The sequence below is a fragment of the Anolis carolinensis genome, chromosome 1 (assembly GCF_035594765.1).
Source record: "Anolis carolinensis isolate JA03-04 chromosome 1, rAnoCar3.1.pri, whole genome shotgun sequence".
NCBI classification, from domain to species: Eukaryota; Metazoa; Chordata; class Lepidosauria; order Squamata; family Dactyloidae; genus Anolis; species Anolis carolinensis.
The window spans coordinates 222,575,335-222,600,905 of record NC_085841.1 but is presented as its reverse complement, the minus strand read 5'-3'; the positions used below and the strand labels follow the sequence as shown (position 1 = coordinate 222,600,905).

Here is a 25,571-nt window from a genome sequence, read left to right as displayed (position 1 = left end):
ACAAAATATGGAACCACTCTGGTCTTAAGGATTTTTGATAGCCTGTACTTTGCCTTTCTATAGTTTTAATTATGTGCATTTTAAAGTCATCCTAAAATGGCCCATCAAATCATGTTTGCTGAAATGTCCCAGTATTATCTAGTACAGTTGTTATGAGGGATTACAAAGCCAGGCTGAGAAAATAGTGACTATTAATAGCACAGTTGTATGCATGTCTACTCAGAGCAAACTCCACTAAGTACTGTTGAACTTGCTCCCAAGTATGCATGCCTAGGATTTCATCATCTGTGATATTGTGCTATAGGTGCAATTTTTAGGGTGTTCTAGTTCACCGAGCTCAGTGGAACATATTTCTAAACCAGTGTTTATAGGAGATTAGCCTCAGTTTTTCAGCTATTACTTTGCACCGGCCCTTATTAGCTGTTTGAAACCATTCAATATCTTGCAATTTACACCTAATCCTGCGTGCGTCTGTTTCATATAAATTGTCATGCATGCTTGACAAAGTGGTTATACATCTCTCTGCATTGGAAGTGTCACAGAATTCAACCCAAATGTGAGAATGCAGACTCCACAGGTACTATGGAGAGGACTACTAATTTTGTTGCCAAGCAACTGCTGTCAAACGCAGTGGCTCACAGTCAAACTGTTGATGGATTCAGCTGTGGAAAGTTAAATGCATAGGAAAGAAGGCAATAACACTGCTGAATTCAATTCAGTAATACTTTACAGTTATGCATTTTACATAAGTGCTATTACCTAATATCTAAGGTCAGGAGAGATACCTAAAATATATTCAGGAAGAGGGGAGCAATGGACACTACTGCTATTTATGACACTGTTCATCACTGTCTATTTCTAATTTTGTGCTGAATTGATGGATGGCATAATTTTAAATGTGAATTTTGATATTGGGCATTCATGGCAAAGAGCTGAAAATAAATACATGATTGCTAGAGTGTTTCTCAGAATATATGCTAACACTATAGAATATTCTTGTGTACTTTACACTTTTACAGTGGCATTTTTTGGCTGTAACATTAGACCATATTTTTGTGTTATGTCAGTGAGTGGCATTCATCCTTGAATTTATCTACCCCTCCTCACCATGTCCCCTGTATTATACTTGAGAAGTGGAATGTAGAAGCTTTCATTTCCACTTTAGATTTCACTGTGATTTATTGCGACATTCAAACCTTGACAAACTGGTTAAACTTAACTATAGCTTTTTGAAATCATCCAGTGTGAAATGATAGTTTATAAAGCTTGCTTGTTGAAAAATAACACAACTTCAAATCCTGTTTTGTAAGGGCAGCATCTTGAATAAAACCATAGTTAAGATTAGTTGCAGGTTACAGATGATACACTAATAAGTGATTAGTCTAAAATGGAGCTTTAGATCTCTACTGGGGCTACCCTGGCAGTGGGAGAGGAAGAGAGCTTGCCAGTCTGAGATTCACTGAAATTTGTTGTCCTTGCTTCTAAATGGAGTCAGTATTTCATATTTTCCATGTATATAGTAGTTAGTTATGCTAATGTTGTGAAACAAAAGAAAAACTCTTATCAATACAAGTCATTTTTGAAGACCCTAATTGCACATTGGATATTTTTCAGATGGTTAGTGCTAACCATTGGAGAACACTTGAATACCTTTTCGGTCCTTTTCTCCCTGGATACATTAAAAATGGAAATAGAAAATCTGGGACAGATTATAGGAAAATGGGGCACAATTAGAAAGTGATATTACTTGGACATCCCATAATAATCTTCAGTTTAAGCATGGCAATTGAACATTAAAAGCCACATATAGAAGCATACTTAATCAAACTCTATATGACCTAGAAAGCTGTGAATATGTTCCATTAATATCACTGCTTGCTATTTGTACCAACTTTTTAAAAAGTATGTATAGTTTTATGGAGGAAAGTCACTCCCTAGACCACAGTAATTTACAGTCTGAACCATGAAACAGGATGATGGTACAATCAAGGTGGATATACTCTGGAAGCACCCACTCATTATTTTTGCACTCATATGAGGAAAAAGGGCTTGTCTACATCTGTCAGGTCTGTCAACGGCATTCTGCCAGGTCTGTCAACGGAAAAGCAGCGATCATCCAGGACCTTATCCTGGATGAGCAGGCAGACCTGGTTGGACGAGGCTGGGGGAGCTATCCTCACCCAGCTTTGTCCACCAGGTTATAGTGTGAAGCACCAACCAAGATCTGGAGGAAGAGGAGGAGGGGTTGCAGTGGTCTATAAGGAGTCCATCCCCCTGACCAAGTGCCCCATCCTGCAGTCAACCTTGTTCGAATGTGCTCATCTGAGGGTAGGGGGCCGGGACAGTTTAGGGATTCTGCTAGTGTACCGACCACTGCGCTGCACTACAGTCTCCCTGCCTGAGCTAGCTGGGGTGATCTCGGGCCTGGCTTTGGAGTCCCAACGGCTCATTGTGCTGGGGGGACTTCAATGTCCATGCCGAGACCACTCCCTCCGGTGCAACTTCATGGCCACCATGGCAACCATTGGGCTGTCCCAACTAGTATCTGGCCCTACCCACAGAGCAGGGCACACAGTTGACTTGGTTTTCTGCCAGGGATGGGAGGAAGGTGGCAGTGTGGAGGAGCTCACTGTTGCTCCTTTGCCATGGACCGACCATCACCTGATCAGGTTTAGACTTACTGCACCCCCAACCTCCGCAGGGGTGGAGGACCTACTAAAATGGTCCGCCCCAGGAGGCTTATGGATCCGGATGGATTCCTGACGGCTCTTGGGGAGTTTCCCACCACCCTGGCTGGTGATTCTGTCGATGCTCTGGTTGCCCTCTGGAGGCGACTAGGGCAATAGACACGATCGCTCCGGAACGTCCCCTCTCGAGTACCCGAGCTAAACCATCTCTTTGGTTCACCGAGGAGCTGGCAGCGATGAAGCGAAAGAAGAGGGAACTAGAGTGCGTGTGGCGTTCGGAGCCGAGCGAGTCAAACCAAACACGGCTATGTTCCTATCTTAGGACATATGCCGTGGCAATAGACGCTGCAAAGAATTCTTTCTTTGCAGCTAATATTGCGTCCGCAAAGAACCATCCAGCGGAGCTGTTCTGAGTTGTCAGAGGTTTGTTATATCCCGTCTCCCAAGATGGGATCCCTGACAACTCGGCAGCCCGCTGTGAAGCATTTGCTCAGTTCTTTGCAGACAAAGTTGCTCTGATCCGCTGTGACTTCAACACCATATTAACGGCAGCTTCCGAGGATGTAACACGAGCACCTGCTTGTCCCATTTTGATGGATTCTTTTCAATTGGTTCAGCCTGAGGATGTAGACAAGGTGCTTGGAGAGGTGAGGGCTACCACATGCATCCTAGACCCCTGCCCATCCTGGCTGGTGAGAGAAGCCAGAGGGGGTTTGGCCGAGTGGGTGAAGATGGTGGTGAATTCCTCCCTTCGGGAAGGCATATTTCCAGCGAGCCTTAAATTGGCTGTGATCAAACCGCTGTTGAAGAAGCCATCACTGGACCCCACTCAATTGGAGAACTTTCGGCCTATTTCCAATCTCCCCTTTTTGGGCAAGGTCGTGGAACGTGTGGTGGCCGCACAACTCCAGGCATTCTTGGTAGATGCCGATTATCTGGATCCGGCACAGTCTGGCTTCAGGTGGGGCATGGTACCAAGACAGCCTTGGTCACCTTAGTCGATGATCTATGCCACGAGCTGGACAGGGGGAGTGTGTCCCTGCTGGTTCTGCTGGACCTCTCAGCGGCCTTCGATACCGTCGATCACAGTATCCTTCTGGGGCACCTTGCCGGGATGGGTCTCGGAGGTACTGTTTTGCAGTGGCTCCGGTCCTTCCTGGAGTGTTGGTCCCAGATGGTGTCCTTGGGGGACACCTGCTCGGCCCCACAACCATTGACTTGTGGGGTCCCGCAGGGTTCAGTACTGTCCCCCATGTTGTTTAACATTTACATGAAGCCGCTGGGAGAGATCATCCAGAGTTTCGGGGTGAGGTGTCATCTGTACGCAGATGATGTCCAGCTCTGTCACTCCTTCTCAACTGTCACTAAGGAGGCTGTTCAGGTCCTGAACCGGTGTCTGGCCACTGTGTCGGAGTGGATGAGGGCTAACAAATTGAAATTGAATCCAGACAAGACAGAGGTTTTCCTGGTCAGTCGTAAGGCTGAACAGGGAATAGGGTTACAGCCTGTGTTGGATGGGGTTGCACTCCCCCTGAAGACACAGGTTCGCAGTCTGGGGGTTCTCCTGGACTCATCGCTGAGCCTGGAACCCCAGGTCTCGGTGGTGGCCAGGGGAGCATTCGCACAACTCAAACTTGTGCGCCAGCTGCGCCTGTTCCTTGGGAGGTCTGACTTGGCCACGGTGGTCCACGCTCTGGTTACATCCCGTTTGGATTACTGCAATGCGCTCTACGTGGGGTTGCCTTTGAAGACGGCCCGGAAGCTCCAACTAGCACAACGGGCGGCAGCCAGATTAATAACTGGGGCTGAATACAGGGAGCATACCACCCCCCTGCTAAGCCAGCTCCACTGGCTGCCGATATGCTACCGAGCCCAATTCAAAGTGCTGGTCTTGACCTATAAAGCCCTAAACGGTTCTGGCCCAATTTACTTATCCGAACGTATCTCCTCATATGAGCCAGCTAGATCCCTAAGATCATCTGGAGAGGACCTGCTCTCGGTCCCACCTGCCTCGCAGGCGCGGCTGGTGGGAACGAGGGACAGGGCCTTCTCGGTGGTGGCTCCCCGTCTGTGGAACACCCTCCCCACAAATATCCGACAAGCCCCAACCCTTCTGGGTTTCAGAAAGGCTGTGAAAACATGGCTGTCTGCACAAGCTTTTAATGATTAATATAATAGTGTTGACATGGTCCGATTGAAGGTTGAAGCATGAGGTTTTTAGACAAATGGATCTAATTTACATATGTTTTAATTGTTATAATGTATTTTAATGATGTATTTTTATAGTTTTAATTGATTATATGTACTGTTTTTGTTTTATTATTATGTTCTTGACATTAAATGTTGCCAACTGTTGTAAGCTGTCCTGAGTCCCCCTGGGTGAGAAGGGCGGGGTATAAATGCTGGAAATAAATAAATAAATAAATAAATCTGTAAGAAGGCCTTCCTTGGTGTCCCAACAGTGGAGATAACAAAAAGGTCACAAGAGAAGCCCTTATCAGTTGTGGCACCCCAAATGCCCTTCTCCTGGTGGTCCCACTCACCCCAATGTTGTTTCTTTCAAGTGGTGAGGCAAAACATGGCTTTTTATTAAAGCCTCAGTAGACTAATTTACTTGAAAAAGTACATATGTATAGTTTTAAATTGTTGAGTTTTTAAAATGGTATTTTTGCTTAGTTTAGTATATTTTTAAAATGTTGTCTAAATCATTGATAGTTTACATTGGGAACTAATGTAAACCATTACATTGTGTGTATGATATGCCACTCTGAGATCTCATGGTAATTGGCAGGATGGACGTGTTTCAGTAAAAATGAATAGATAAACATCACCATGGTTGTTTGAAAACTACTGCTCTGGGATTCTGTGTTTTTCCAGGCACTGTTTTGTGACAGCAGTGCTTTGCTCACCAGATGGTTGGTAGCAATAAATCCCCTTCCCACTCTTCCCACCAGGGCACCTCCCATTACTTACAAATTGTAGCTTTAACACAATTTTAAGGACATGTTTGGAAAACCAAATATAGGTGCCAACCACTAAGACTAGTTCTCTGTTACAAAAGAGAAGACATTAACATTTCTGATGTCCCCAACCCATACTCACTGCAAATGGACCCCTGGTTTTCCCAACAAGGCTCGGTGGCTTCCAGTGAGTTTTGTGGGTTGGTTTGGTCTTTTTTTTGGAGGGGGGCATGGTTGTTAAATCAACTTTATTCTGCTTTAGGCAAAGTTGGGGGATACTCTGGAATTTGTTGGAAACTCTGAAGTATCCTGGGGCTTTGGGGCAGTCTGGGCAGCAGGATCGGCATTGAATTAGCCCAATGTACTGTGTAGACTGGCAGTGCCACCATAACTCTTTCCCTGTGCCAATTAGCACAGGGAAAGATGATGGATCTTTGCCAGCACTGCTTCTAGCTAGCCATAGAGTTCTCTCCAAGCTCCTAGCCATAATGGATGCATCTGCTGAATGCAGAATGGGGTTCCTACATAACCAGCAAGAAGAAAGAGGCAACTGAAACCAGCAAGTAGAGGCATCACCCCTCCTTGTTGCTGTGAATTTGGGTGCCCCTTCCTGACATCAGGAGAGGTGCCTGCAATGGGCAGGAGTTCGGATGGAGCTCCATGTTCAGCTAGGAGAGAGAGTCTTGGTGGAGACATGGAGTAAGTGATGGCCCAGTGAAGAGGATGCAGTCCCTGGCTGCATCCTCTTCACTGGGCCAGGGATTCAACACAAATGTGCAAAATCTGGGGCTGCTTTAAGGGCAGTTTTACACCAGGCTCACCTGTCTGGTGTAAACACATCCTGTTTCATTGGTTGCTAATAAGGTAGTAAATTGTGTGAGTGTTTGAGTGTGTTTATCACAATATTAGAAAGGGAGTGTTCCTGCACTTCTTATTCAGTTAGATGTGTTCCCCAGGCCATTGAGGCATACAAGCTGAGGGAAGCATTTTTGGTGAGTTTGAATTGTCGGGAGACTGGAAAACTAACCTAGGAGGATTATGCCCTGCTTTAACTCAGAGTTATATTTTCTCAATTAGAATATTACTAAATCATGAATCCGGAACAATTATAATCCTCTTTCAGGGCAATATAGTGAGTAATAATTTATTTCTGTAATTCCCTTGTCCTTGGTTCAGGACTCATGATTTACATGATCTTTATAGTTGGACTTGCTGCCTGCAAATTGATTTCTCTTATAAGCAAGAGCCATTTTACAGACAGCATGTACAGAATATTACTTATCTCTTCTTTATAATATAACTTGTTAACAACAGCTCTTCTTAACCAATAATAGTTTTACTGGTCTTCAATAATGAGGTCTATAAAGGCCCCATTTCATGGACTTTTTCTGCTTTCCCATCTTCAATTATGAAGCACTTGATTCCCAAGACATCCACACTCACCTTTAATTTAGCTGCTAAATTGCCAGTAGAGATTTCCTCTCCTTTCAGACTTCATGCTTAATGTCTAGAGTGGTCTGACCTCACAAGTTCTGTTTTCAGAGTGGCTCTGACAAGCAGAATTTGCAACCTTCTAGTTGCCCAAATATTTCATAGGAGAAAGAAGTAACATTATTTTCCATTACATTTCAATTAAAATGCATTTAAAGACATTTTGGAATAAAAGAGTATTATTTCAAGCCAAAGACTGGATATATTGAACCTTTGGGCTAACAGCCAGTATATCTTGGGATGCTGGCTCAAGGCAACTAATAATGTAGCAGAGAGGAAATTAAAGAGTCATGAACCCTATAGGCCACTTGCTGTTCTGAAATTGTTCAGGCATCTCATAATCCATTGTGCTCCTTTTCCCTGCTCAGTCTTTATTATTTCTGTTCTATTTCATTGTCCCCCCTAGAGTAAATCTTTGTCTTAATATAATATAGTTATGTGCCCCCTTCGACAGCTAAAGGGCCTAAAGGTGGAAATGCACACACTAGTAACCTCAAGATGACTTCAGTGCAATACAAAACATGGCAACCAAATTGGTTACTCGTTCATCTAGAAGTGATGATATTATACCAATATTAAAACTAATCTTCTGGCTGTCAGTTATTTTCTGTGCAAGGTAAAATGTGTTGGTTATTATTTTTATGATGCAAGGATAGATTCTGAGGTTACCTCCTTTACAATTTGGATCCTTAAAACATTGGAAGCAGTGTTATAGTCTGAACTTTTTAGAATTTAAATATTGTCTAGGTAACCTTGAGAGCAGAAGGACTTAAGATGTAGTATTTATGTGTCATCTATAAACAAATTACCAGTGATATTTTATTTGAAGTGTATTCATTGATGGAGAAATCTTACCAATAGGTTGCTGGTTTATACTTTCCCTTGTTTCTGCTCCAAATCCCAAGATGCTATCCTACTAATAACTCTGGTTCTTCTAACCCGCGGTTCCTGTGATGGTTACTAAGGCAACCCAAACAAGTGACTGTTCTCTTTACATTTATTCTTCCTGTTCATAACTACTGCCATAGCTCAGTTTGAAAATATTTCTCACTGTGCTGAACTATTCCAAATGTCCCAATTATATTCTCACTCCTTACAGCATTATGGCTCACTGGAGACATGCATTAAAGATAATTTATAGTGTAGTGAAAGCTGACTTAAACTTTTAGAATTGCCTTTAGTATATTAGAAGGAGACTTTTTAAAAAAGACAATAATGGTAAAGGTAAATAAGCCATGCAGCTTCCTTTTGCGGAAGTTCAGGTTCAAATTCCGACACAGGAAGTTCACAAGGTGCTTTTGGGCCAGTCATTATCTCAACTTAACTTACCTCACAGAGTTTTTATAATGACAAAATTGGAGAGGAGGAGTATATATGTCACCTTGACTTCTGCAGAGAAAAGGTGACATATATATGTCACACTATTAACGAGTTTTAATGTAGTACAATCCCTGTATCTGTAGGAAAACTTTCCTAAATTTACTGTGGAAACAAGAATAATAGTGAACCCTATTAAAATGAATTACTTGCACTGAAAGTTACCATAAGATCACCCTGGATAACATCTCTAGGAATTTGCAAGGTCCTGCAGGGTGACTCTGTGATGATTTCCAGTAACTGAAATGGCAGACAATGGTTCTGCTAGCATGTGGGTCGTATACATATACACGTTATTATAATTCTATTTTATTTATGGGTGCAATTCTTCACTAATTTTCTTCTGAAAGGAAGCAATGAGTAGTTTTAGCAATTTTCTTCTCATAGCAAGAAGGCCTTCAAAAACAACACGGAATATGTATTTATTCATAATTTATTACTTATTCTGGAAAAATTGCACATAGTTGCTCTGCACATAAAGTAGGATTTTCTCATTATGAGCCAGGATTTTCTTATGAGCCAGGATTTTACTATTTTTATGCAGAAAATACTGCAGAGAAAATGTCATCTGTGTAAAACAAACACATTTTAATTCTTCAAAGAATACTACAAATATTCCTGTCACTTCAGGATTTGCAAGTGTTTCTTGACATTCAGAAAACATTTTCACCATTTTTGAGTATTCTTTCAGTACCTAATGTTATTAGTATCTCCAAGAAAAGGATTTCATTCATATAGTCTGAAAAATATACTGTGTTTCATTGTATAATAATTGCACTCCCCCTTCCTGCTTTTTGGCTATTACGAGGTGAAAAAATTTCAGCTACAGGGTTTTACTTGGCTGCAATTTGAGTGCAGCTCTGTAGATAGAAAGAGGGCAAGCATGTAAGCAGGAGAAAGAAAAATGAAAGCAATATATGCATCTTCACACACCCATGCATCTGCCCCCTTGGCAGTTACAACTTACTTTACTCACCCTTAGTTCACTTGCCTGCACTGGCAGCCAACTTGCATGTTCCGATGAACCCGTGGGCACAACCACAGGAGTCACACACTCCCAGGAGTGGCCACAGGGGAGGATTCAGACCAAGAACAATCCGAAGACCCAAAGACCTCAACAGCGGAGCAGGCGGAGGATAACATGGTACATGTTACAACGGCTGTGAAGGCAGAAGAAGGCTGCAACAGACTGAAAAGCCACTCTCGTTGTGTTAATCACACCACTGCTGGGACCTCAATTTGTGAAGACTGTGTGTTGACCGGCCATGCACCGACCTCCACACATTAAAAAAATCACGCACAGGCATCTACCAAGAAATGGAGGACCATCATCCTTGTACTACGAGGGATCGCCTAAGTAAGTAAGTACTGGCAGCCAAGTGAAGGCGCATAGCTCCAAGGGGGCAAGCGTGTGTGAGTGAACTAAGGGTGTGACTATTATGGGATAAATTCTAAAAATACCAATTTATACACCACAAAAATGAGGGTGTGACTATTACATGATGGAGACTATTATGCGATGAAATATGATAGACCATTAATTTATTACACCATTAATGTCTTTCTGAAAAGTACAGGCTGGACATAAAGATCTCCCATTTTTCTGGAGGGGGCACTGTGTGGGCTTTGTTGGGGATAAAGAGGTGGGGTAGGTCTAATTTGGTAGGTTATGCCATCCTGTTTTCAGTACTCATCATAAGCTGGACTGGGCTTTGTTGTTCAAGCATATTATGAGAACAACACATTCCATGAAAATGACGCAGAGAGTGTTCTACTTGAGATAATCCAGAGAGTGATGGAGAAATTCTGCGAATGTCTTCAGCAATGTATTGCCAATGATGGCTATTATTTGTCTGATATGATTTTTAAAACTGATTAAAACAAAACTGTTTTATGTACTTTTCAGAATTATACACAGTTTATTTCTAGATAGCTTCATTTATTTTTATACCCCTTCAAATTGAGAGCCATCTTTATGCCACCCCCTGTACTTTCTATTGAAAAAGGGAAGCATGCTGCTGTGGACTGATGCATTCAGGCATATGGTAATCAACAGAAAGAAATATTGGGGCAGAAAAAAGTCCAGTCATTGTAGTGCTTTAGAAATTTATCTCTCTGAATGTGCAAGTGAGTTACCAACACCTCGGGTGCATCTACATTGTAGAATTAATATACAGGGTGTTTGAAAAAGAACTCCCTAGTTTTAATGTGTTTAACTTAAAACTAGGGAGTTCTTTTTCAAACACCCTGTAGTTTGACACTGCAGTCATTGAAGGAAGCCCAACGCAATTCCCGCCGTCTGCCATTGATATGTCACATCTGCCTGCTTGCAGATGATCAGCAAGATTTCACATTGCAATTCCAGTTAGCTGCTAGAGCATCCTTTATCTGAAATGCTTGAAGCCAGTGTGTTCCATATTTTGGGTTTTTTCTTCAGATTTTGAAATATGTGCATATATATTGACTTATTTTGAAGATGGAACCCAATTCTAAATGCAAAATTCATTTATGTTTGATATACACCTTATATACATAGCCTGAAGGTAATCTAGTAATTTTATGCACAAAACAAAGTTTGTATTTTTTCTTATTTTTGTGCAAATTGTAGGGGCAGTAATTTAACAAAAAGGGAGATAGTAAAATAAATGGAGATCAGATTTTGTTTTTACTGTTGAGAATTAATTCCACTCTCACCTTCTCTTTAATTTTCAGTGGGATGTTCTCACCTTTGCGCCCATGCTGGCATCATTGGATTGGACCCATCATCGAAACACCTGCCTTTAGTACAGTGTGTAACTAAAAACTAACTAAAGTATGAGGAGATTTGTCTACTGCAAAGTGGTTCTTGCCACTTCCTTGATGTGGGTGCTGGTGGATGTCTTTCTGCTCCTGTACTTCAGTGAATGTAACAAGTGTGATGACAAGAAAGAGCGGTCCCTGCTGCCTGCACTAAGAGGTAAGAAAAAACGGGGCTTCTTTTACATAGGTTTTGGAATTCTTTTATGATGATTGTTAATCTCTACCTAGTGACATAATGGGCTTCTTTTATAGTGATAATTAAGTGGTGTGGTTGAACCAGGGCTCATGCAGTTGAAGCACCGGGATATTTTGATTATCAAGAACTATGACAGCATGTGGCACTCCACTGTTCTTTGTTCCTTTTATGTAATCTCCACTGTAGTTGGAGGGGAAATGGATTTTCCCAACAACAATGTATCATTGTGAGCTATCACTTTTGTAATTGAAAATTTTTTGGTGTGTCTTGATATTGATGGGTAAGAATCATTGGCTATATGAAAAACTTGGTCCTGGCAAAGGTGATAGTGGCAGAAAATTCTTTCTTTTTGAACTATACATGATAACACACCTCCTTAGAGGGGTACATTATTATAATAGCTTGCAATTCAGAATTTATCCCTATGTCATTTTCTGTGCTACTAAGGGTTCTTGGTATCTTAGGCCCCTTCCACACTGCTCTGTATCCCAGGATCTGATCTGAGATTATCTGCTTTGAAATGGATTATATGAGTCCCCCTGTGAGATAACTTGGGATAAACAGATAATCTGGGATCAGATCCTGGGATATAGAGGCAGTGTGGAAGGGACCTAAGAATATGAATCTTCAGCTTGGGATGGGACAATGTCATTCTCTAGATCGGTGATTCTCAACTTGTGGATCCCCACATATTTTGGCCTTCAACTCCCAGAAATCCTAACATCTGGTAAACTGGCTGGGATTTCTGGGAGTTGTAGGCCAAAACACCTGGGGACCCATAGGTTGAGAAGCACTGCGCTAGATATTAGTGAACTGTAGCTTCCATTTTTCCTCACTATGGCTGTGTTGACTAGAACTGATGGGAGTTGAACTTTGCCTTCCTCGCCTTGAGTGATTGTTGAATTATTGTCCCCAAATCCCAATTTCCATAGACATTTTATGTACAGATAAATTTAAGAAGATTTGTTTACAGATAACCATCTAAAGCTGAATTCTAATGTATAACATGCTCAGAATTTGATGATATCCTAAAATAGCAACTCTTAAATTTCAGTTTCAATTTGTTCACATACTAATGGCCATCTAGACAAATTTACATCCATGTATAATCATGGATGAAGATAATTATTTTGTAAGTGAACATTTTTCACTGACACGGATTCTAAAAAGTACACAGAATGTATTTTCAGTTCATATGTAGTCAGTTCTGCTTATAGTCCAAGTATGCTGAATAAAGATTTTTTTCTTCTGAAACAAATATATGTTAGTTTTTAAGAAACAACAGTTGTAGTGAAGGAAAATGTGCACCTGAGATTCCACCTAGCCTGCTAAGTTTATTACTTTAATATTGCTGTTATAAAAAAAGGTATACCTCTAAAGACACAAAAGAATTCTTGAAAACAGCATATGTTATGGAATATTACACCATGTTTAAACAGCTTCATCAGCATAAGCAATTTAGAATGTAGTTTATCTATCCATCAATCTGCAGGAAGCATTATGGTCCTAGAATCTATGTCAAAACAATTACATCACAAGCACAATTGTTTTGGCCTGAGTAAACAGTTTACAAAAGATGTGGCAGAATTACCACATCTATGGTAAACTCTATAACAGTATTTAAGTGTCCAGATATTATTTACGGTGTATAGAATATGGTTTAAGGGTGTACAGTTCTTTCTCTATAAATATAGTCTTTGACTCTTTTTACATGATGCTTGTACCCAGTTAGAGCATTTCATATTATTTGAGCCTCAATGTTTTCCACTATATGCAATTATTTATTTACTCTATAAAATATTCATATCCAAACCTGTAGCATGGGATCTCAGGGCTGCCTTAAGTAAAGCATCGTTTGCATTACTGTTGTGTCTCTAGAAAGCTATTGGTAGCACTCTTTTGGGAACTTATTTAGGAAAGAAGCTTACATAGTCATCAGCAGCCATCAGAGAAGGGTCCAAGGAGTCCCCAGGCAGCAAGATTTCTATCCTGTTCCCTGCAAAATAAGACCTAACCTGAAAATAAGACCTATCACAATTTTTCAGCATTTCTGAGAATGCTCAAAATATAAGCCCTATTTCAAAAATAAGCTCTAGTAAATATAGTTCATTCAAAAAAGTCAGTTTGGAAAAATAAGATTGAAAACAAGCCCTAACACATCTTTTGGAGTAAAAATTAATATAAGACCCTTACTTATTTTGGTAAAAACAGGGTAGGGAGTGATAGGCACGAACTGGAGACACACAGCATAGTTTCTCCAAAATATTATGTCTGCTGAAAAAAATGAACACTATGAAACTATTAGAACAGTGGTTCTCAACCTGTGGGTCCCCAGAAGTTTTGACCTTCAACTCCTAGAAATCCTAACAGCTGGTAAACTAGCTGGGATTTCTAGGAGTTGTAGGCCAAAACACAAGGGTTGAGAACCACTGCATTAGAACATCTAGATCTTGGAGTTGCAATTAAAAGTATCATTAGTTTTAGGAAGCTATTTGATTTTTTTTATGAGCTTGGATATTGTCCTAACTACAACTGTGCTGGAGAAAGAAAAATGAAAACAATATATGCATCTTTATAAACAGCAGGTATCCCAGGAGTGAAATTATCAACCATGTTATCAACTATAATAAGGATTTACCTTGGTTGATAGACATGTGTGTGTAGACACTATTGCTCCCATGACAATTTTCACAGAATTTTCTCCATTCTCCCTATCCACTCCAGTGCAACATGAAATTGGGACACATATGTTTTAATGACTAGCTTCTCCAACATGAAAATCATCTATCTTCAGAAATCAGTTCTTTCCCAATGTCATTTCAGTTAATTTTAAAGGAACTGTTCTGGCTGACAATTTTAAAGCTACTAATATGCCTCCACTCTAAATTCTGGGCAGTGGCAATGACATTTAAAACCTTAAATGGTGTAGAACAATGGTAGCGAACCTGTGGCAAGCATGCCCACTCACTTGCCCCCTCTAATCTGTCTATCCTCCCATCCACTTGCCTGCCCAATTGTTTGCTCTCTGCTCACTCACTTGCTTCCCCACTTGCCTGCATTGCCCCCTCTTTCTCACCTGCTTGCCATTCCTGCTCACCCATCCACTTACTCGCTCACCCCCACTCATTCGCTCACTCATTCCCCATTTGTCCACTTGTTCGCCCCAACCCTCACTTGCCTGCCCCATCTTGCCCCCCACTTGCTCCTCCGAGCCCCCCCCCCCCCAGTTTTGGCACCCCATCTCTAAAAAGGTTCATCATAACTGATCTAGTTCAAGGAGGTTCCCCCATTTTATTTGATTAAGTGGTCCTCTTCTGTGTCCTACCAGTGGAGACAACACATTTCAGGAGAGAATGGATGGAGGAGTTTTCTGCTATGGCACCCTTGTTGTGGAATGGGGATGTATACTCATTTCATTCTGGCACCAAGTTAAAGCATGGCTTTTTAAAATAAAAGCCATTGAAATCTAATGATTTCATCTAAATTTGTAGCCACAAGATGTATTAAACAGTTTAAACTTCCTTTAGAAATTTCCTGTTTTACATTTTCAAATTAGTTAACCTACTTGAAATGGTTACCCACGGGTCTTATATTTTGTAGGCTATTATATTATATCAATAAGGAAATAATGAAAATAACTAAGGAGTGCCAGAGAAAGCAAAGTATTGGAACAAACTATTTGATATTGCAAAATTTGCTATTTAAATACAACCAGATGAAAATCTAAAATTCAATAACTTGTTCATGATTTATAGTGAAATTCAATTCTACTTAGGGCCTGTCCAGACATTGTCTTTATCCCAGGAGGTCCCATAGCAAACAGGAGGGTGGCCTGACACTATTCCCTGTAAACGTGGAAACAATTGCTGCAAATAGCAAGAAACACGAGGTTTGCAGATGCGGGACTATCCCGGTTCTGAGCTGGAAATCCACATCTTCCAATGCCTGTCTGTCCCTGCACTCAGAAAGCATGGGATTTTTAATCTTGATTTCTTTCTGGGTTTCAAATGTCTGTTCCTGATTGGTTGGTTCTGGCTTATGTCCTGGGATAGCCATTTTGTGGGGTGAAAAACCACAGAACAAATCAGGAAGTGTGGACTACAGAGTCAGACATTCCAGGACCAATAGGGTCTGTGTGCGGATCTCCTCGCAGGTCCCAGGTTTCTTTGCTTCTAATTAAAGTTGTTGATTTGGTGCTGTCTGGAACTTCCCTTAGTACTATATATTGAAAATCACCTAGAAAATTGGGTAAACTTATTGAGGCACCCATATCCTAACAGAAGCTAGAATACTTGCTGAGGAATCACAAAATCAGTCCATATGAGATATCCAGGGCAATAAATATAAAAGAGTACACCGTTTCCTAACCACATCTATGGAAATCTTTAATTTCAATAAATTTTATTCCAGTTGTTACATATGTTCTGAAATAGTTGAGGAGCATCATTGTTTATGTGAATTGTCTTTCAACTGGCAAAAGTAAGATTTGGCTGAGAAAATAAATATGACATAGTGTCATTAAGGCACAAGGTGGGAAACTGAGCTAGGCGAGTGAGAGAATGATATGACATTCATTTAGGGAGGAGACCCCTTGCATTATGAATTCATTTATGCAAAGGTATCTCTCAATACCTTGAACAGCAAATGGGTTCTCAATACCTTCTGTTGATGTGACAATCAGTGGTAATGTTCCAGATTGTCTAACAGGAATTTTAACACTTAACAAACTCAGTAGCTGCCAGACAAACATTGGCATGATGCCATTTCATAAGGCTAAGTATTGTGAGCAATGCTTACAATGAGTCTCTTCCACAAACAGGAAGATGTTGCTGCTGAAACTGCCACCTGCCAACATAAGAAAAAATTATGCACCATGGGACACCGTTATTAGAATGACTGACAAAAGTCTAAATCTATTAAGTGCAAAATCAAACCTTCACTGCTTTGCAGCATCCATTCTGGGAAAGCTGCATCCGTACAGCTGTTTTTGTTATATTCCATATTATAAATGAAACTCATGACAACTTTATTGAGCTGTGCTATGAAAAACCATTGTGTTTTTCCCAACCCAATTACAAGGTATAAAATAGGTGGAGGAAGCAACATTCAGAAGCAAAAATAAATGTATGGAAGGGTAGCTGAATCCAAGGTAAAAAAAAGATATTTAATGAAACTACTTTTGTGTCTAGCATTAATACTACTACAGCAAGAATAAATGTCAGGAGAGCTATTCTATCCACTGGTGTCAGTGCCTCTTATTTTGTGTCAACCAAATACAAAAAAATACATGCTAAAAAAATATGTGATCACTTCTCTGGAGATCTGCCAAAAAGAAAATCTGCACTTAGGGACCATATTTCATAATCTGAAGATCGGTTGATCCAATTACTTCTGCATATCTTAGGTCAGAGTCTTCCAACATCTGGATGGATTGCATGATACATTCTTATAAAATAGTGCAGTGACATACACATTTCAAAGGGAAAATCTAAGTGAACCAGAAGAATTAGCTATGCAACATCTGGAATAAACATGAACACCTTCTTTCTAGTCTTACTAGTATCCTGCAGAACAGCATTTCCAAGGAAACGGAATATCTGGGTATCCAGTGAAAGTACTGCTCATGTTGAATTTCCAGTAAAAAGGTGGATATGTGATTATCTTAAGTCTTAATTCCAAGGTAATATGTGCAGCTCTGAAATAAAAGTTATGTATTCCATGCTATGAATGGTAGTATGCAGTGCACTGTAAAATAATTTTTGGAATGTATCTAATAGAAGCATGCTTCCCGTAACCCAGGTATATTGCCATATATTCAAATTATACTGATACATTCATCATTTTTCTGAGAAATAATTCACACTTCAATGGTGAATTGAATCCTTCAATGGAGGAAGGCCTGAAGTCATCAAACCATTTTAGATATATAGATGTCAGAAAAATAGCAAGCTCATTGGACAAATCCCTACCTGGATTCCATTTTCTCTGGATGTCACCAGATGGTAGCTCTTTGCAAAAACAACAGCCTTCCAGGGTTCTGGAGAGGACTGAGAATATAGGAAATGACTACCTGAAGTATGAAGGGGAAACATGGCATTGTTTGAGGGTTGTTTTTTTTTTTTTTTTTGCTTCCTGAGGATGACATCAAGACTGAAAGTATTTATAGGCATTCTTCATCCTGTATTTATTTATAAATGAACAACTAAATAAATAATATGCCTTTTACTTTGATTTTATACATAAGACCAGCTATCATTTCAGAATTTTTATGTACAGTTGAAATAGCTGTGACTCTTACTAAATTAAATTGTATAATTTGTGATAAGCCCTAATTAAACTATATCTTGTGACAAAAATGTTTTGACATGATTCTTGGATGATTGATATTTGATTAAATTAGCTAAGTGTGAGCCAGCATGGTGTGGTGGTTTTAGTGTTGAACTAGCACTCTAGAAGACCAGGGTTCAAATCTCTGCTTGGCTATGGAAATGCACTGGGTGATCTTTGGCAAGACATACTGTGCCGTAGCTTATCTACACATTAGATAAAAATCATTCATCTTGTAGGCAGCATGATCCCGAAACATGTTGTTTTTGATGATTCTCTTTTAATGTAGTTCTTTGGCATTTACTCTAGTTCAATAAAAACCCTTTCCTTTTACCACACAGTTTTACAAAAAATCCAGATTTTTTGGCATTTGGCTGGCCCTCTGGGGACTTCATTACATGGGGGGGGGGCTACAAGTGTCATAGGACGCTTGTGTCCAAGTTGATTCACGGAGCCCCACGCAGCCGATCATATGACGCACACTGACTTCTGGTGGGGCTTCATCGATCAACTGGGGCACAAGCGTCCTATGACACTGTACCAAGAAAACGGGAGGCTTCCCATGTTGTTTTGGGAACAACAGAGCCAGTGCAGGAGGAAACCGTGTGGCGATGCTTACCCATGTGTGATGGGAAAGTGTCACTGCAGATGAGGCGAGGTATGAGGCTCAGTGATTGCCCCACTGATTTGCCACGGAAGCTATCAAATCACCCTGTGCAACATCATCCATGTGATGAGGGCATTAAGTGTCACTGTTGGGGTGAGGATTCAGTGGTGGGTGTTCTTTCTCAGCTTGAATTTTAATTAGTCTGTTTGTTTAAAATGATACATTTCTGTGTATAGTTGCATATCATTATATCAGTATTAGTGTACCCCCATTTAACAGAATATATATATATATATATATATATATATATATATATATAGTCCTCTGGTGGTGGCATAGTGTGTTAAAGCGCTGAGCTGCTGAACTTGCATACCGAAAGGTCCCAGGTTCAAATCCCGGGAGCGGAATGAGTGCCCGCTGTTAGCCCCAGCTCCTGCCAACCTAGCAGTTCGAAAACATGCAAATGTGAGTAGATCAATAGGTACCACTCCGGCAGGAAGGTAACGGCGCTCCATGCAGTCATGCCGGCCACATGACCTTGGAGGTGTCCACGGACAACACCGGCTCTTCGGCTTAGAAATGGAGATGAGCACCAACCCCCAGAGTCGGTCACAACTGGACTTAACGTCAGGGAAAAACCTTTACCTTTACCTATATATATATATATATATATTCACATGCATGATGGAAAAAAACAAAAACATAATTGGACCACCCACAGCTGTGTTGCTAAAATATTGTAAAGGATTGGAAATGTGGACCACTCCATAATAGCGAGGTGAATTTGATGGGGAGAAGTATATCGCTGGTTATGGTGATCTCATTACGGTATATGTGTTGTGTGTGATTTGTGTGGCATTAACATGGTCACTGCAGGGCCAATGTGGACCTGGAAAATGCAGTGCCAGACAGATGTTTTTCATCAGTGTAGACAAGCCCTTAGCCTCAGAGAAAGGCAAGGGCAAACCAATTTGAACAAATCTTGCAAAGAAACTCCATGAGTTCATCTTACGGTCGCTATTAGTCAGAAATAGCTTGAAGGCACATAAGAATAACAAGATAAGTACAGAGAATTTAAATTACAGAAAACAGAAATTCTAAACAGTTCCTATGAAACATAAAGAATAAACTTAACTCATAATAATTATGAAGTAATTTTAATTAATAAATAGCAAAAGGTAATTGGTTGTACTAAAATGAAAGTAAGGCTTGCATTAAAATTGGAGTGATCAGCTGTTCTTCCTAACTCTTAACAAGGAGTTTATAAAAGAAAGGCAAAGTAGTTTTGAGCCTCTAATGGGGTCAGGGCAAGTTGTATTTAAGAAGTCCATTTAACTGCTGCATTTAAAATACCTTTCTGGAATGCGTGCGGGTAAATTTTTATGATCAATCCTCTCTTCAATTGATTTCATGATTTGTAGACCAAACCTGGAAAATTAATCAGTTCTTCCTATCATTTTATAGTGTATATCATTGCATCAAATTGCTGTCTCTGCTAAAAGTTGATGGATCGTTTGAGTATAGAATGATCAGTTTGTCATCTCGAACTTATTCAGCCAGCTGAGTTGCCAAGAGAAGCCTGAATCAGCAGAAACTTCTAGCATCTGGGGGATAAACAGTGTTATGTGTCAGTCTTTCAGGATTTCAAAATGACTTTTTTTTTGCTACTGTACTGAATTTCACATGTGCATAAGAGAATTGGCTCACAAAGTAGATTTTTTATTCAAGTTCATCCAAGGTCATTGCTAGATAGTTCATTACAAAAATAATGTAATCATTATGATAATGCTGTTCAATGGGTTCTTAAAATACCTGTTTCCATTTTAATGTCTGATTCCAAACATAATGGCTGTTTCCAAACATTATGATTTGAAGATATCTTGGTGTTCATCTTTCAGTGCAGGCATTGAATGTTTGCCATTCTATGTTGGAATCCACCCTAAGTTCCTTTGGGGAGATAGGGCGGAACAGAAATAAAGTGTTGTTGTTGTTGTTGTTGTTGTTGTTGTTGTTGTTGTTGTTGTTGTTGTTGTTATATATGTATATTTTGCATTAAAAGACAAACACCAGAGAATTGAAATTTGAATTAATAATAAAGCATGTACTTCAAATTGCTTTCCCATCACTCTCAGTATATCCCTCAAGACTGGTGAACTCTTGGCCTTCCAGATGTTTTAGACAACAAAGATCCAGTATCCTTTATTAAAGACAACATTGGTGGAGCTTCTAGAAATTGAAACCCAAACCATGTAGAGGGCCAAGGTTTCCCACACCTTGATGCCAGGCATTTTCGCTATAAGGTGCATTCTTTCCAAGAACAATTCTTGCCAATTGTTATCTCTTCCATAGAAAAGTGACACATTTTGGAATTTTAAACTACTCTACTTATTTTTGTATCTGTTGTGTTTTGATCTTTGACATTGGTATTTTTACACTGAATAAATGGTACTGAAAGTCTATGTATAATTGAATCTATTTTAGACAGAATTTGTTGCCTTTACGTCTTTATGTCTTTATTTTGCTTGATGGTGACTTTCTGTTTTTGTCCGATAGCCCTATCACATACCAAAATGTATTTGCTTGGTCCAGTGGGTATCATGATCTGAGCCCCATAGAAAAGATATAAATTGGAGTGAGATAATGAATGGGGAAGATTGCCATATACTTGAGCTGAATGTCGCAAGTAGATATACTGACTAGTGTTGTGCTTTTGTATGGAATTGCTGTTCGTTTTGTGTAGTTTCACTTGTTTGGTCTTATTTTCATATTTGTTCCCGATAATGAAAATGGGCTGCCTATAGGAACAGAATTTTCATCTGGCTTATGAAAAAAACCAACATTTTGGACCATTGTCTGTATGGGAGGGCTTCCAAGGCTCCCCCCTCCCTCCTTGGTTTTTGAGCTAAAGGGGTGAAAATTGCCACACATGGAGAGCATTTCGACCCCTTTTAGCCCACCAACTTTTAAAGCATTTGGGTCTTCCCCATATTTATTTTATTTATTTACAGTATTTATATTCCGCCCTTCTCACCCCGAAGGGAACTCAGGGCGGATCACATTACACATATAAGGCAAACATTCAATGCCTTAACATAGAACAAAGACAAAGACAAACACGGGGCTCCGAGCTGGCCTCGAACTCATGACCTCTTGGTCAGAGTGATTTGTTGCACTGGCTGCAGCTGGTTGCTCAACAGCCTGTGCCACAGCCTGGGCCATAGTACTATTGTTATTAATATTATTATTATTAAGACCCATTGGCACACAACAGATGTAATGAGGCGATACTCCCCTATCAGACTCAGCTTAGGGTACCAGGATAGCTGTCATTATTAATATTCATATTAAAAATATTATTAAGACACATTGGCATACATCAGATGTCATGGGGAAGCACTTCTCTCTCAGACTCAACTTAGGGTCCCAGGATAGCTATCATTATTTATATTCATATTCATACTATTATTAAAACCCATTGGTACACATCAGCTGTAATGGGAAAGCACTGCAGCCCCCTGTCAGTACCTGCTTATTGTTAAGGGGCCGAAACTAAAGGAAAATGAAAGCAAGCATGATGACTGTGTGGCTTTCATTTTTGTGTCGCCTCTCATTTCCTACGAAAATGTCTTCATTTTGTGTAGACCAATGGTCGAAATGAAATGATAGCATGAAGGAAATGAAGGAAATGTTTTTATGCACATCTCTAATACTGACTTTCAAATCTAACATTACAACTCTAACTATAGGCTTAGCAGCTACAGATTTTTAACTATTATCAGTTGTTAGTCCCCAACTACTGTACATCCTCTAAATCACTGGAATGTATAAGAATTGATGTACCAATGTATCATTGATTTAGTGGTTGTGCTCAAATTGGGATTAGCTATTGGATTTAGGCCAACATATTTTAATTTGCCTATTTGATGGTGAAATGGGAATGCGTTCAGAAGAAATGTATTTAAAACTAATTTCTAATAGCTGTCAGAGTATGTTAGAATCGATATTTCTTGTATTGATCCAAAAATGTCATTGCTTTCAGAGTAACATAAACGGACATTCTGCTGTTGTATAGAAATGGTATTTGACAACATGTTTCAATTTCAGTATAGGCATCAAATTGTAATGCATTTCTGCTTGTGAAGTAAAATGAGCTATGATGTGTGAATGAAACATTTGGAAACTGTACAGAACTTGGGGATGTGGCCAAGTTTAAAAAATGAGGCATGTGATTTCCTTAGTAACATATTTTATTTCAGTGGTAGAAGATTTTTTTAAATAAACCACTGTAGCTACTATTGTTAGTCCTAACTACAGTAGAGCTGGATGAAGTCCCATTCATTTCAGTGGGTCTATCTTGGTAAGGAATAACATCAGATTTAACCCTGTGTGAATGAGCTAGACAATCTTTATGTCTCAGTGGTTCTTCCAGACATACCTAATTATTTAGGTTTTGTGAAGAAAATTAGTTCCCACTTAACTTGTACTGAAATACAAATAGCTATGAAGTAGGATTTCGCTATGGGTAGGTGATTCTTGGAGAGTTGGAGATGTGTAAATATTGGTAGCAACATTGGAAACTGCCTTAAATTAAGTTTTTTACTGTCTATTATATGTGTATTCAATTTATACCCAGCCTTTCTCCTTCCAAGGGATCCAAAGTGGCTGCTCTTGGGCCTTTAACTCAAATTGTGTACACTGGCTGTCTGCAGTTCTTTAAGATTTCAGAGAAAAATATTTCCCTGGTGATACCAGGAACTGAAACTCTCATCTTCTACATGTAAATATATATTCTTTACCACTGATATGTAGTTCTTTCCCTATTGGCAGAACTATTTAAGAAGTTACTATTCATCCCTAACTTTAACTGAGAGAAGGGGAAAGCAACACTCAGAGAAGGCTCTGATGACACTTTTAGTGAGAGGATGTTACTTACATTTCTAACAATTTTTGTTAAGTGAATATTTAGTCTGAGATTTCAGTTTGGAATCTGGTGTTGAGTCACACTGCCACAAATGAAGAGGAAAAAAGAGAAGTTTTTACTTTGTTTGTAGTGTTTTCATAATGTTTAGGGCAGGGGTCCCCAAACTAAGGCCCAGGGGCCAGATGCGGCCCTCCAAGGTCAATTACCTGGCCCCTGCCCTCAGTTTTATAATATAATATTTTTATATCAGTTTTAATAATATAATATTGTATATACATATAATATTGATAGAAATATTATAATGTAATACAATGTAATACTAATAATAACACCATATAATAATATTAATTATATATTATATATTACATGTAATATTACTAATAATATTACAATATAGTGGTATAATTCAATATAGTAATATATAATGCTAATATTGTTCTATGTTAATAATATAATATATTGTATATAGATATAAATTGTAAGCTGCTCTGAGTCCCCTTCAGGGTGAGAAGGACAGGATATAAATGTAGTAAATAAATAAATAATAAATAAATAAATTTTTGACTTAGACTCGCCCAAAATCTGAAATGACTTGAAGGCACACAATAACAATAATCCTAATTAACTTGACTATCTTGTTGGCCAGAAGCAGGTCCACACTTCCCATTGAAATCCTGATTGGTTTGAGTTGATTAAAATTGTTTTTATTTTTAAATATTGTATTTTTCTTTCATTGTTGTTGTTGTTGTTGTTGTTTTTGCACTACAAATAAGACATATGCAGTGTGCATAGGAATTTGTTCATTTTTTTTTCTTCAAATGATCATTCGGCCCCTCAACAGTCTGAAGGATTGTAGACTGGCCCTCTGCTTTAAAAGTTTGAGGACCCCTGGTTTAGAGAATGTTCTGATAGTGGCCAATGTGTCTGGTAGCTTTTAAAAGGATGTTGAAGAAAGCAATGGGTGACCTGAAATGTCTGGAGGATCTTCTATGTTTAGCACTCATTGATGTCTGCTACTACTGTACCACTGAAGCATGTGAAGTGAAGGATTCTCTGGATGAGTGAAAATTTTGCCAGAGTTCAGTGAAATAAGAACCATAAATTGTTTGGAAGAGAACGTACATTGAAACAATAGAAGGGCAGCTTTAAAATAAGTGGTAAAAATGAAAGAAGAAGGGCAGCTTTAAAATACCTTTTTTTAAAAACAACCAAACTCTTGACGTAATCTGAACTTTGCTGGTTATAAATCTGGAGTGGAGAAATAGTGCAAAGATCTCGACTCCTTTTCATATAAGAACAGCCCATTTGTTTCAATATATGCTTATATAAAAATCTGAAAACCTCAGGATATTCTACATTGTTGAATTAATGCAGTTTGATACCATTGGTCATGGGGATTCTGTGTGCGAGACACACTATTCTTAGCTGAAGCTTGTTTTGAAGGCATGGAAAAATGTGTACTTTCACTTTTATTATAGATGGATATATAAGATATCTTAAAGAGTTCTAGGAGAGTTCTATTATGCTGCAGTGCATAATGACTCTTGGATGATTTCTCTGGCAATCAATATATTTACATATTAGTGATTGTAATCACACTGTTTATGCGAGAGGTGGAAAATCATTTGAGGGATTTTAGAAGTGGGAAACTGCAAAATGATTCAAGGCAGTGTTAAATTATGTAGTGATTTAGTTAGGACCGCGGATAAGAGGATCCATGCCTGGCGAGCTAGGACCGAAGTGCCAGGACAGAAAAACAACTCACCAGGTTGAAAACAAGCCACAGAGGTTTAATACAATTTGGCCCAAAAGGTTGCAAGTACGCAGTTTTGCTTAAAAGTATACAAGCATAAACATACAGAGAAATACAAGACATGTTATACAATTTGGCAGCTATTCAAACCTCCTGCTCCCTTCTCTGATTGGCTGTAAAAGAAGCTGGTCAGGATCTGTGTCCCTATTGGCTGGGAACTTCACTGAACTCACTGCCTTCAGGTGGTGATTCTCTTGGCAGGGGAAATGCCAGCTGAGGGACCAATCAGCTGGTGTGATATCACCCTTTGGCATAATCCAGAAAGACAATGTCAGATAAATGTTAAAGAGCTTTTGATTAGTTCAACTATTCAGTTCCGTGTTGAACAAAGATAGGAGCTTCAGGAACCAAAGGTGCAAGACTCCTGGAACACAGGTGATGGTCCTGGGCCAT

General features: G+C 39.5%; 1 protein-coding gene across 6 annotated transcripts in view; it reads left to right on the top strand.

Annotated features, from left to right (window-relative positions):
* galnt13 (polypeptide N-acetylgalactosaminyltransferase 13) overlaps positions 1 to 25,571 on the top strand; it is a 270,709-nt gene that overhangs the window by 18,272 nt on the left and 226,866 nt on the right. For all 6 annotated transcript variants that reach the window (XR_010001363.1, XM_003225380.4, XM_062965663.1 and 3 more), the window contains exon 2: positions 11,228 to 11,471. Coding sequence is in view for 5 of the 6 variants with exons in the window: in XM_003225380.4 (XP_003225428.2) it covers positions 11,330 to 11,471 (142 nt within the window). In the remaining variant the exon portion in view is untranslated. The remainder of the gene's footprint in view (positions 1 to 11,227; positions 11,472 to 25,571) is intronic.